General features: G+C 43.1%; 1 protein-coding gene across 3 annotated transcripts; it reads left to right on the top strand.

Annotated features, from left to right (window-relative positions):
* The first annotated feature begins 423 nt into the window (after window positions 1-423).
* Window positions 424-7590, top strand: prpf39 (PRP39 pre-mRNA processing factor 39 homolog (yeast)). 3 transcript variants are annotated; one of them, XM_041064831.1, is made up of 15 exons: window positions 424-567; window positions 1636-2055; window positions 2308-2501; window positions 2609-2734; window positions 3012-3130; window positions 3293-3460; window positions 3608-3785; window positions 4211-4318; window positions 4452-4616; window positions 5073-5199; window positions 5380-5648; window positions 5953-6137; window positions 6279-6353; window positions 6600-6714; window positions 6915-7590. In XM_041064831.1, the coding sequence occupies exons 1-15, from the start codon at window positions 555-557 to the stop codon at window positions 7002-7004; spliced, it is 2352 nt and encodes a 783-aa protein (XP_040920765.1). In that variant the 5' UTR covers window positions 424-554; the 3' UTR covers window positions 7005-7590. The 3 variants fall into 3 exon arrangements, with proteins under 3 accessions (XP_040920765.1, XP_040920763.1, XP_040920762.1); XM_041064829.1 differs by having other exon boundaries at window positions 6279-6362; XM_041064828.1 differs by having other exon boundaries at window positions 4452-4871; window positions 6279-6362.
* Window positions 7591-14123: the final 6533 nt, after the last annotated feature.

Below are 14123 nucleotides of genomic sequence, written 5' to 3'. Positions count from 1 at the left end.
CCCGGCCATCGGCAGGAGGGTCCCCCATATGAGCCAGGTTCTGCTCAAGGTTTCTTCCTGTTAAAAGGAAGCTTTTTTTCTTGCCACTGTCGCCTTAAGTGCTTGCTCTGGGGTCAGATCCCGGGTGGCTGTAAAGCGCTTTGAGACAATTTTGATTGTGGAAGGCGCTATATAAATAAAACTGAATTGAAAATTTAATTGAATATATATAGTGAGAGAGATATATTTACAACTGTCACAACCGTATTCAACTGATGTAGGCAATTCTAGGCAAAATTATTTAACCCTTCTTATTATTTACTTTAATTTGTCAGCATCTATAATCTTGTGAAGTTGCACGTTGTACGAAATTGATAAAAAATGTGACCTATCAATAACACGCACGCATGTACGCACACAGAGGCGGGCGGGCGGTGCGCTGAGCATGCGCACAAGCTGCCTCAGTGCTTCCTTTAAGTTGATAAGAATGGTAGGCGAAGCGCGCCTGGTTGTCGTACAATAGATAAAGTGACTTCGAAACCTGCACACAAGTTCACACGGTTGGCCACAATTTCATGGAAGATACTGGTAAGATCCCAAAACGTATCTTTATTCATGGGATTTGTGTAACGTGGCTAGAATTGTAACAATTTAATAGCTAGCTAACGCTAGCTACTGGTTGTAGCTAGTGAAATTGGCAACGTTAGCCGGCTAGCTAACGCGGAAAGCCGCTGGTGCCGTCTATTAACTGGAAATGGAGGCAAATACTTAGCACGTTGTAGTTGTTCTGGTTAGCAGAAGGTGAACTAGATTAGCAGCCAATCAGTCACTATTGAGTAAACGTATTTAATGCCACAGCGTATAATTTGTAGTTAAGTAACTTAGTTAAGTTTCGACGTTACTAAATTAGCGCTGTTGTGAAGCTAGCGTCGACCTCTGTACTCTTTAGTACGGCGATGGTTTTCAGGAAATAGATAGGAGTCAAGGCCCAACTTCTGATTGAACTTTGACTGTGCAAACAACCTCCCCGGTGCAACATGGCCTCAAGCAGCAAGCAAGGCTAACGCTAAAGCTAACATTAATCGATTTTGAGTGACGGGCTAGTTAGCCTTTGCTAAAAGGTTAAGAAGCTGTGGGTGGTGTTATTTAAGTAACCGATCACGTGGATGCATTATTTTTAGTAGCTAAATTGGGATTTAAGCTAAAGCTGGCGTCCGTTTTAATGTTAGAACAAGGAAGTATCCTGTTGCTCCAACTGCTGTTTCTACCGGGGTGACCTTTTTTGGTTTGAAGCTAGTTATACTACAGTTAATGCGTGATGTTAATAAAAAATTTGGCACATGTTGCGAAAAAAATATTAACGGTTTTCGTTTCCTATAAAGTTAAAGATTACAACCACCCAAGTTCTGAAAGATCCACGGTGTGCACTACAAGGTGCTGAATACCTTACTATAAATGTTAAATTAAGACCCCGTGGTAAACTTTTGGCTCATTGTGAATGCTTATTTAAAAAGTACTTATAAATTTATATAGTAATTTTTTATAAAGCTGATAATATAACGCTGAATGCCTTTCTTATCTGCCTAATATGAGTGCGATGTTTGCCACTGTAATTCTACTAGACCTTTAATAATAGTCCAACCTTCTTTTCAACAGGCCTGCACCTCTCAGACGACACGATTACTGGAATGCTGGACACTGAGTCCCCTGCCATGGAGAGCAATGGGGATGCTTTTCTTCCTGACCTTCCTGTCCTAGGCCAAGGTGCTGACTGGTCCCTGGACCAGGTTGCTCCAGAGCAACTCACCAACATCTTGCCTGAGGACTCGGATGCTTCCCAGGATGCTGCGGGGCAACAGCAGCAACCAAACCAGCAGACGAATTCCACAGAACTGGGATCTGTGGAGAAGGCCGTGGAGCAGTTTCAGCTTGCCAGTGCTCAGCTCTTGCAAGAGGAGCAGCCACCACAGCCCACCGAAGAGCCATCAGAACACAGCGCAGACTCTGTGGACGCTCAGCAACAAAGCCAAGGGATGAGTGAAGAGCCAGAGGCTACTGTACAGGATGGCAGCCAAGGTAAACAATACAGATGGTGGTTAGTTGTTGCTGTGTATACAACATACATAAGGGCAAAATCGGTCTTCTTGGCAGCAATAAGATAAAAAAAACTTAATTGGGAAATCATAAGATTTAGCATGGGTTATGACTGGCTATCCCTCAACTGAAAAGGTTAACAACAGTAAAGGCCTGCAGCCTATCTTACCCCTATAATACCCTGCTTGCACCTTCACTAAATGCCACTCAGTGATTCCTTGTTAACTTCTCCAGATGGGACGGAGGCACCACAAGGGGAAGAGGATGGCATGGAGCTGGAAGAACCATCCAAAGAGACAACAGAAGAATTGACTGTCTCTACAGAGCCACAGCTGCCCAGTGAGTTTGAAAAACTCCTTAAAGGCTGTGAGGAGAACCCAGAAGACTTCAATGGTTGGGTATACCTCCTGCAGTATGTGGAGCAAGAGGTAAGAGAATATATGCTGATTATTAAGATGTTTTCAGTTTGTATGTTCCTAAAATTGAACAGAAAGAAGTCAAATTAAAATTTTTACACATTTCCTCCTTGTTGCAGAATGTCCTTACAGCTGTGAGAAAATCATTTGATGTCTTCTTCCTACGTTATCCCTACTGCTATGGCTACTGGAAGAAGTATGCTGATATAGAGAAAAAGCATGGCCATGTACAGGTTGCAGAAGAGGTAAATATAAATGTCTCCTGGATATACACAAATGTTATTTCTCTTATGTCTTGTGTTTTCTACATTTTAACTATATGTGCCGTTTACAGTCTGATCAAGTAGCTCTGTTCCAGCTTTGTCCCTGTGTGGTTGTATCTAAGTCTTTGTCCTTCAGAAACTGCATACAGCAATGGTTCTAGACATTAAAGAAGAGGGACAAAGAGAGGTCCACTTGTAGGAATATAGTAAAATTGTTCCAGCCATTGACAGGCTTGTTGGTGTTTTTTTCTCTGCCAAGGTATACAGAAGAGGCTTGCAGGCCATCCCTCTCAGTGTGGACCTGTGGTTGCACTACCTGACGTTCATCAAAGAGAACTCAGACCCTAATGACCCAGACACCGAGGGACACATTCGAGCGTGAGTGGAAGACTCTTGCTTAATGTTTTTTTTTTCCAGATTATGTGACTGATACTTATATTAAACCTCAATTGACCTTATTTCCCTGTGTGAATGATTGTTGCTTATTGTAGAATAGTTGCATAAGATTCGCAATCTCTTTTTTTCCCCCCCTACCATTAGTGCCTATGAGCATTCAGTGCTCGCAGCAGGCACAGACTTTCGCTCAGACCGTCTCTGGGAGTCCTTCATCAACTGGGAGACGGAGCAGCAGAAGCTGGCTAACGTCACTGCCATCTATGATCGCATATTGGGCATCCCAACCCAGCTATATTCCCAGCACTTCCAGAGGTAGGGGGAAAGAATAACAGCAGAAGGCTCTGGTTGCACATTCCTGGGAGTTTTTTTTTTTTTTGTCATTTATACTGAAATAAAACCCACAAGTAACATTATTCTCAACCTTCCCAATCTTTTTTTGTTTTTTTTGTTTATTTGTAGGTTCAAAGATCATGTGCAGAGCAACAACCCGAAACATTTCTTGTCAGAGGAGGAGTTTGTTCAGCTGAGGCTCGAGCTCTCTAAAGCCAGCCTTGCGATGGTTGGCAGCGACGGAGACACACCTGCTGTTCAGGAGGAGCTGCCACCTGGTACAGAGGATCTTGCGGATCCTGCTAAGGTAGAAATCCAACTGCCAATCCAGCAGGGGAGACAAATTTACAAAATTACTGCTTGCAGGGATTAGCAGGAGCTTGCCTGTTCTCCATGATGAAATGGAAAGAAACATTTGTTCAGGTTTGAAGAGGTGTCTTTATGTCAGCAGCCAAGCCAATGAATGCCAGGGGGGATTCAAGTTGGCATCCAGTCAGGGACTCGTCCTAAAACTAAAAGGATCACCTGAGGCCCATTGACCCCAGAACCTGCACCCAGAGGCTGATGTGCAGGGTGCATACATACCTCTCCCCTCTGCAGGCTTCTTGTCTCTGGCAAGCTCATGGTGATGTAAATCCTTGGCTGCAGGACTAGCAGTTTTTACATCAAGTGGAGAATGTGATGCATGCATGAGGGTGTTAACTGTTCTTTTTTGTGTGTGTTTTTATGTAGAGAGTGACAGAGATCGAGAACATGCGCCACAAAGTGATTGAGGTTCGGCAGGAAGTGTTCAACCACAACGAACACGAAGTCAGCAAGCGCTGGGCCTTTGAGGAAGGGGTATGTGTCACGTTGTCTCCACCACAGTGTTAATTATTGGGAAAAAAATGTGCTTTCCGCTTTTTGGCAGTATATAAGTTTATTACTTTTTAGTATCCCTCAAACTAAAGAGCGTTTATTCATGTCATTTCAGATTAAGAGACCATACTTCCACGTCAAAGCCTTAGAGAAGACCCAGCTGAACAACTGGAAGGAGTACCTGGACTTTGAGATTGAAAATGGGACTCCGGAGCGCGTGGTTGTTCTTTTTGAACGATGCCTCATCGCTTGTGCTCTCTACGAAGAGTTCTGGATCAAGGTAATGTCACCGTTAGCCTCTCTCTCACTCCCGCTACCTCCCTGCACTTCCCCCATCAACGATGATAATCACTTCGACACAGTAAATCGTCCTGCACTCTCTTTGCGTGTAACGTTGATATGTGACTGTATCTGTTGTATTAGGGGATGGCCAGCTTGCCACACAAGATTTGACTGCAGCATTTGCCAACTACTACGTTGCATCTTCTTCGTCTCCCACTACCTTACAGAAACTTATCTAATTGGTTCCATGAAGGTGCTGATGGGTTTACACAGAAAATTTCTAAAAACGATCTTGTCAATGAAGAAATTCACTGTTTCTATCAACTGAAAATTTAGGTTTAAAATGTGTTGTCTCTTTTGCCTTTCTCTTTCTCCTCTGTTCTTTTTTTTTTTTTTTTTTCCTCTGTCCTCTCCTGCACTTCTTCCAACTCGCTTTCTCTTTTTCACTCTGAAGTATGCAAAATATCTAGAGAGCTGCAGCATTGACGGTGCGAGACATGTCTACAAGAAGGCCTGCACCATCCATCTGCCCAAGAAACCAGCCATCCACCTGCTGTGGGCAGCCTTTGAGGAACAGCAAGGTGAGTGACACTCATTCAAACCAGCATGCAAATTGAATACAGCAATCAAATGAACCAAGGAGACAATGAGGAACTAAATGTGTGCATAGCGACACATGGTCTAAAAAAAAAAAAAATTAAGTGCCTGTAATTTCACTTGAGGTCAGCCATGTTCACAGTGTTCTGTTTTTCTTTGCCCAGGCAACGTAGAGGAGGCTCGTGGCATCCTGAAGTCCCTGGAGGCGGCAGTCCCAGGCCTGGCCATGGTGCGCCTTCGGAGGGTCAGTCTGGAGCGTCGCCATGGAAACTTGGAGGAAGCAGAAGCGCTATTAAGGGAGGCCATGGACTCTGCAAAGAATGCTACTGAGACATCGTTCTATGCTGTGAAACTGGCGAGGCAGCTGATGAAAGTGCAGAGAAGTCTGAGCAAAGCCAGGAAGGTGCTGCTGGATGCTATTGAAAAAGACCAGGTAGGGAACTAGTTGCTCTTCTCTTCCTCTTTGATACTTATGTGGTTGACTTAAAGCACTGAACAACAAGTCTGCAAACCATTATTAAATCCTAAAATGCTGCCATTTGCCTCAGTGGTTTTAATGAAAAAGCCACCCATTAATATTCAGAAGTAAGTTACAAAAGTTACTACAAAAGTAGCAAACGTATTTTATTTTCAGGCAGTATTTAATCATTCAAACAGTCATGGGTCTCATTGCTATCAGCTATTCACAAGGACTGCATTGCATGTAGATAGATATTGATATTTTTATGGTTTTGTAGACGAGTCCAAAACTCTATCTAAACCTGCTTGAGCTGGAGTACAGCGGGGACGTGACTCAAAACGAGGCAGAGATCTTGGCGTGTTTCGACCGAGCCCTGAAGAGCCCGATGCCCCTTGAATCCCGCCTCCTCTTCTCCCAGCGCAAGGTTGAGTTCCTGGAGGATTTTGGCAGTGACATCAATATGTGAGTGTTTTGTTACCTTTAGAGAGAGAGTGATGGATATATATATATATATATATATATATATATATTTTATTTTTTTTTTTTCCCCCTTATGTCATGGTTGATACTGAATAATATTACTTATTTTTTTACATTTCTTAGGCTTGTGGCTGCATATGAAGAACAGCAGAAACTACAGAAAGAAAGCGAACCCACAAAGAGGAAAGCTGAGAACGGGTATGACAGGTGGATAATGGAACAGGGCTTGGGTTACACCAACACATCAACATTATTTTTCACAAACTTTTCAAGTAACTTTCCAGTCATGGATAAGAATTAAATCTGTATCAGTTTGACCAAAGTTTCCTGCAGTTACTGGTTGCATCAAAGTTTTTAGGAAATGTGTAGTGGGCGTACAATGCTCTGCACAGGGATGTAACAGGATGTAAAGGAGTTTGCTAACATGATTCTCCTTGTCTGTAGTTCTCAGGAACCTGACGCCAAGAGACAGCGTGTGGATGATAGTTCCTCGAGTGTAGCAAACACAATGACAGACATGCAAGCAAACAACTCTGCGTATAACTACAACTGGTACCAGGTAAGTTTCATACCGGAATCATTGACGGCTTTCAGTTCTTGTTATACCAAGCATGTTTGGCCATGTACAACCTTAAGAACTTACTTTAATCAAAACAGGCAGACAGAGCTATACAACAGAAAAGATGATGTTGTAGTTAAGTGAAAATGCCAGTGATCAAGGTAATTTTCTCAGCTTTCCCCTTTTTCTCTCCTTTGTAGCAACAGTATGGCGGCTGGGGACAAAACTCCTGGGGGCAGTACAACCAGTATGGCCAGTATAACCAGTACTACCCCCCTCCTCCTACATGATGGACAAAATCCTAAAGTGAAGATGGAGACTTGGAGGAAATCATCCTTTCTGACCTGAACAGGACTTCTTAACTGGGTGTCATGGATATTTCAATCCAACCACAGACTACAGAAACAGTTTTGTTCCTTCTTCCTGGTTTAGAGTGTGCTTATCAGATAAATTACACTTCGTAGCCATTGGTTGGAGTACAATAGACTTGGCCCTCAATGGCAGTCATGTTTTAAAAATAAAAAATAAAATATATATTAAAAAAAGGTTAATTGCTACGTTAATCATTTCCAACACTGGCTACTTTTTTGGGTTTCTTTAATGCATGTAATTTGTGAAGGCAGCATTACTTTTCTTATGACAAAGGCTTTTTCAGTTTTAGATCGGATGACTTAGTTTGGTCTCCTTCTTTGTGTTTAAGATTTAAACTTGTAAGGGAGGCATTCATTGATGTACTCCTGAGTCATGTGTTTCTCCTTCCCAAGCTGAAAGATTTTTAAGATTTCATGGTCATGTTTCCATAAAGAGAAATGAAGAGTTCCTCATTTTTGTTTTTATTTTGACTTGATTTCATAATAAAGAGATTGATATCCTTAAGTGTTTACTCATTGATTTAGTCTTTGATTATCACGAGCTCTTTAGAGAAATTATACACACAAACCTACAGCAGTAGTAGGCAATTTATTTTATTTTATTGTACCTTATGTTTTTTTTTTTTCTTCCCATACCTCTAAACTACTGCAATCTTTTGAGCTGGTGCAACGAAATCTCGTTCCTTACACGTACCTGAACGTAAAAGTGAGTGACAAAAAAATTCTCTGAATCTTAAATAGTGCAGTGCTGCAAGTACATCTTACAACCTAGTAGTGTGAAATAAGACATTTTGCCTTTATGTGACCGTTTTGAAGGTGAAAGAGACATCATGGTCCGTGTATCTTTTGGTATTTGAATTTTCCTTCAAATGCTGATATTTTAAAAAATAGAGTGCTTATTTGATTTTCGTTTTAAAATACAAAACAAATTTAAATTACTTAGATTTTCTTTCTGTACTTAGCTTAACAAAATATAAAATCACGAAGAGGCAGAAACGAAAAAGGACTGTTTTCTCGTGTCCATAGGCCGGATGTTGTCATTGTTTTCTTCTTCTTTTATTTAATGGAGACCTGCTGCCTGCTACCGGCTGCAGGATTTTCGCCACCTACTGTTCTTTATTTATAACAATCTCGCGGTTTGGGCGAACGGTAGAATCCAGCAGCCAGGAAGAAGGTGATAGCCTAGTTCCTATCAGAGCGGCGCGCCAATCAAAATGTCCTTGGAACCTTACAGCCAGATTATTTTAGCCATGGCTAAACAAGGCCTTTCTTGTGCAGAAATCTCTGAGCGAATTTCACAAGAAAGCGGGGCCAGAAGAGGATTTTCTGCAAGAAATATCAGAAACTTTTGTGCTGCAGTTTAATGGGACTGCCCGACACGCATTTGGAGTTGGAGGTGGCGAAAGCCATAGCTGAGGTATGAATGTCGTTGTGCTACAGATGTAATTTTATGCCCATTGATCGCTACTGCAAGAATCACTGGTATCCTTATTGTTGCAAGCGTGTTCAGTCTGATTGGATGTTGTATTAGAAGTCTCATTGTAAGGTCTATTGATAGGTCAATCACACACCAGATGGTCTCTCTGGCTGAGACTCGTCTTCTGTCAGATGTTGAAAATCCAACTGATTTATTTACTGATTGGATTCCTCCTCTTTATAATGACGATGATGATGATGATGATGTTTAGGTTTTGAGTTTTTGTATTTTCCAGCTTGCTATCAACCTAAGGACGTCTGTGTACTGCAAAAACAGCTAAATGAATATTTTCACATATATCAGCTAATGATGTGTCTCCCTGATGATATGATTCATTTGTATATACTTTAGTGTGACAGACAGTTACTGTCTAAAGGATTTTATTTCACTTCTCATCAGGAAGAAAGTATTTTTCCACCACACTCTTATACATGTCGTCTGTGATAAAGGATATGAGAAAGCTTTGTAGATTCAAACAAAAAGAGTTTTGTTAAAGCTCAAGGTCTTAGATACATCATACTAAAACACCATTTTTTTCTGAACAGCAGCCGTCCAGATTGTCAAGAAAAGATCACTTGCATAATAATTTGGCACACAGTGTAGACTCCATCATTTTGTTTTGCCTTGTATCTGTGCTCCTACCGCTTGGAGGGGCAGGAGCTGATGTTGGTGAACAGCTTCGAGTACCTGGGTGTTCACCTCAACAATAAACTGGACTGGACGCACAGCACTGATGCCCTGTACAAGAAGGGCCAAAGTCGTCTCCACCTTCTGAGGAGACTGAGCTCCTTTGGAGTGTGCAGGACTCTTCTAAAGACTTTTTATGACTCTGTGGAAGCCTCCGCTGTACATCATGCCGTGGTCTGCTGGGGAGTTGGCAGCACAGACAGAGACAGGAAGAGACTGAACAAGTTGGTCAGGAGGGCCAGCTCTGAGGCTGCCCACTGGACACTGTGGACCTTTTCTTTTCTCCTGTTTTTGCTTGTGAGCTGCCTAACTAGTGAATTTCCCTGCTGTGGGATCAATAAAGTGCTATCTTATCTTATCTTATCTTATCTTATGTCAGTTAAATTTTGTTGGGCAGGGTCACTTTCTGTGTCTGTGGCTTGTTGGCCCTTCTTGTCACCTATGATTGATGTTTTTTTTTTGAGGTCTTTATTATGTGTGTAAAAGTCCAAATAAACTCCGTCGTGTTTCCTCTTTTGATATTTCTTAACTGTTTTGCAGAAACATTTCCCAATGAGGACTGTTGAATGGATTTGACAGTTTTACTCTGCTTGAACTGAAACAATAAGACATGCCTCATGAACCTTAAACACTAATAAAAGCCAAAAATCAAGTGAGCTCTTCCTACTGAGAGCTCAGTCTGTGTGTATGTGTGGAACAAAGACATAACTGGAGATTTTGCTGAGTAATTGTGATGGGAAGGCCACAGGTGACACACACCTTTGAAAGAAATTCACTGTGGCCCGTTTGAAGTAGGGAACTTTTGGTAAACTTCATATTGTAACATGGTTATAATGACCATGATGGAAGACAGTTGACAGCAGATTCACTGGTTGACTTTGTTTGCTTTTGAACACATCTTATATGACATATATATATGTATATAGTTTGCATTATCCAGATTCAGACTGACCCATTGCACCATTGAACTATTGGTATTTTTGGAAAAAAAAAGTAGTTGTTCTGTTTGGTTGTGTTGTTGCTCTGTAGTGCCTGAGAGCAAAGGAAAACCAAAGTCAAGTTCCTTGTTTGTTTGCATAAATTTGGCCAATAAAACGGATTCTGATTGAAGTCTTTAATGCATAAAGCCATGGAGTCAGACTGAAAGTGAACCCCTGGCAATTTGTGACCATTTCAAACACCTGTTCTGTGTTGGACCCGGATTCAGACGTTACTGCTGCTTTATGAGGGCAGTCACCGCAGGTCCCTCCTACCGCTTAACCCATGAGTCCCGTCCAATCAGAGTCCAGTTTGAGCCGCGCCAAAAATCAGTCGCACCTGTTGCCTATGCGCTGATCAAACCCATGTGACCGGGGAGGAGAGGGCTCAGCCAATAGCATGGCAGGATTTTATGTCAGGTGCGGCTCATAAGGCCTGGATTACGGGATGCCTCTGTAACGTTGTATTTTGTCCAAGCTGTTTTTCTGGTAAGTGGATCGAACTGAAGTCGTTACCTGTAGACAGAGGAAGCCTGTGTGTTCATGTTTAACAGGTTGTCATTGTACTTTCTGGTGTACAGTGAAAGCTATGGCTGAGAGCAGAGAGACGATTCAGGCCTAGTGGAGCTGGAACTTAAGCGTGGGCTCGAGAAACGCGTGTCCGGAGCAATCCAGAGGAAAAATGGCCGACGTGGAGGCCAGGTAAGGCCCACGCGGAACGTTTAAAATGCAAAGCTTGAGTTGATTTGTGAGCAGAGGCTAACATGTTTGATTATGTTCCAGGTTTCCGCAGGGCGGAGGAAGGGATCCAGCGGAGCGGCCGAGACCATTTTTGGAGAAAGCACCGCGCTTGGCGTCTCTCATCGGCTCTACATTTATGTGTGTGTGAGAGAGAGATCTGAGTGTTGGACGCGCAGGCTTGTGTCTTTAGCTCGGTTGAGATGGGCTTTGTAACCAGTATAACCGCTTTGGAGTTCGGGACTGGCCAAGTGTTGGCACGGATTAGTTGTGGGTGGATTCAGTGTGTTGAAGGCAGTCGGAACGGTGTAGATTTGGAGCGCGCGTTTGCTGTTGTAGGGCCGTTGCGTTAGTGTTGTCGGTTGGTGGAAGCACATATGCAGTTGTGATCCGGACACAACTGTGTATATGTCGGCAGATGGTGTTGGCAGCATGGGCTGAGTTGCGTGTCGTGTTGTCGGGCTTAATGTTGAGTTGCGTGTCGTGTTGTCGGGCTTAATTGTGGGGAGTTGTCCTTGTGCATGGCCCTGGGGTCGTTGTCAGGTCTGTTCAGCAGTGTGGGGTCTAGGTGGGCCCTCAGCTGCACCTTGAAGTGTTGCTGAACCTTTAGAATTTCAGGTTTAATATCCAAAGCCTGTGTGTGTGTGTGTGTGTGTGTGTGTGTGTGTGTGTGTGTGTGTGTGTGTGTGTGTGTGTTTGTGTTTGTGTGTTCCTGTTCTCTGCAGGAAGGATGAGCTGCTCCAGAGGATCATCAGAGGGTAAGAGAAAGCATGTAAATCAACATTGCTCAGTGTTTCGACATTTAAACATGTATTTGTCTGTGTATGTTTAGCAGGTAGCTGCATCTGGCTGAGTGGGACTCCAGCTTGAATGAGGCCATGGCCAGTGTGAAGCCCAGGTAGCCCCCCTGCTGCATGTGGAAGTGTTGTAAGATGTTTTGGCTTCCATGGATTTACTTGCCCAGTACCTGTGGCTAATGTTGACTGTGTTTCTTTGTGTGTTGTGCAGGATGGAGGAGCTGCTGATCCAGAGAACCATGAGGATGCATGTTGGCCAATACTGCTCAGTGTTTCTACACTGAAGGATTCGTTTGTGTACACCCCCAGCAACTGTGTGTGTACTGCATCAGAGTGGAAGACCTGGGGAAAAGAACCTCAAGGACTCATCAATCACAGTGGTCACATGACTGTAGGCCTGTTGAAGCAGGGATGGAACCACTGTCTCTCAACACTTCTGCTTCAAAAGATGGACACTGCGTCGAGAACATCATCACTAGTTGTCCAGGATGGAGGAGCTGATCAAGAGGACAATGAGAAGATGCATCTTAGCCAATATTGCTCAATGTTTCTGCATTGAAGGACTCAGTTGTATTTTGCTGGCGTTTTTTTTTTTTTTTTTTTTTTTTTTTTTTTTGTGTGTGTTCAGCAGGTGGCTGCATCTGGCTGAGTGGGGCTCCAGCTTGGATGAGGCTGTGACAGGTAGCCCTGTTCCAAAATCTTTAAAAAAAACAAAAAAAAACCAAAACAAAACTGAGTTTTGATCAGATTAATATCCAGAGTCAGATTTTTTTAGAATAAAAACTTTATTTTTCTGCAGGTGGGTGGGGCTGCTCCAGAAGACCCTTTGAGACCAGGTGTGTGAAGGCCACATTGTGCAGTGTTTCTACCCATATGCATGTGTCCATGTCTGAGTGTGAGAATGTGTCTGTATTAAAATCAGAAAGACGGCGGTGCCTGTTTTTGTCTTCAATGTACTTTAGATGGGGTTTAGTTCAGTTCTGGGGGGAGGGGGGGAGTCCAGGTAAGACCCCTGCTGCAGCTGGAAGTGAAGCAAAAATATTAGAAGTTCAAAGGTTGACTTGATTAGTATCCAAAACCAATGTGTTTGTGTTTTTCAGCAGGAGGGAGGAGCTGAGTGAGAGGACCATTTGAGACCAGGTGAGCAAGAGCAACATTGTAGTCTTTCTACACTTATGCATGCACTAATTTCATACTGTGTGTGTGTTGTAGGTGTATGTGGGGTGGAGCCAGTGAAGGTGCTGCTGGTGAGGATAGAGCGCCATCTTGTGGGAGTGAGTGACACCGTGGCTGTTGTGTTGTCATAGCTCTTTGTGGTAAGTGGATTTAAAAAAAACAAAAACAAATCAAGGGCCATTTCAAAGGTGGTTTGTGTAATGATGCTTCTTGGTTGTGTTTCTCTTGCAGGATTGCAGACCTGATTTGGAGGGCCAAGAGAGACCAGGTGAGACGTTGCCTGTTGGTTAACATTTCGTGTTTTTACACATATGTGTTTATTAATTTCCTTGTGTGTATGCATGTGCTTTCTCTGCAGGAAGGATGAGCTGCTCCAGAGGATCATCAGAGGGTAAGAGAAAGCATGTAAGTCAACATTGCTCAGTGTTTCTACATTTAAACATGTATTTGTCTGTGTGTGTTTAGCAGGTAGCTGCATCTGGCTGAGTGGGACTCCAGCTTGGATGAGGCCATGGCCAGTGTGAAGCCCAGGTAGCCCCCCTGCTGCATGTGGAAGTGTTGTAAGATGTTTTAACTTCCAAGGTTTGACTTGCTCAGTACCTGTGGCTAATGTTGACTGTTTCTTTGTGTGTTGTGCAGGATGGAGGAGCTGCTGATCCAGAGAACCATGAGGATGCATGTTGGCCAATACTGCTCAGTGTTTCTACACTGAAGGATTCGTTTGTGTACACTCCCAGCAACCGTGTGTGTACTGTGTCAGAGTGGAAGACCTGGGGAAAAGAACCTCAAGGACTCATCAATCACAGTGGTCACATGACTGTAGACCTGCTGAAGCCGGGATGGAACCACTGTCTCTCAACGCTTCTGCTTCAAAAGATGGACACTGCGTCGAGAACATCATCACTAGTTGTCCAGGATGGAGGAGCTGCTCAAGAGGACAATGAGAAGATGCATCTTAGCCAATATTGCTCAATGTTTCTGCATTGAAGGACTCAGTTGTATTTTGCTGGCTGTTTGTGTGTTGTTGTTGGTTTTTTTTTTTTTGTTCAACAGGTAGCTGCATCTGGCTGAGTGGGGCTCCAGCTTGGATGAGGCTGTGACCAATGTAGAGCTCAGGTAGCCCTGTTGCAAAATCTTTAAAAAAAAAAAAAAAACTGAGTTTTGATCAGATTAATATCCAAAGTCA

Source organism: Toxotes jaculatrix, chromosome 19 (assembly GCF_017976425.1).
Source record: "Toxotes jaculatrix isolate fToxJac2 chromosome 19, fToxJac2.pri, whole genome shotgun sequence".
Taxonomy (NCBI): Eukaryota; Metazoa; Chordata; class Actinopteri; family Toxotidae; genus Toxotes; species Toxotes jaculatrix.
Note: the sequence above shows the minus strand (reverse complement) of the source record. Positions and strands in the feature narration are given on the sequence as shown.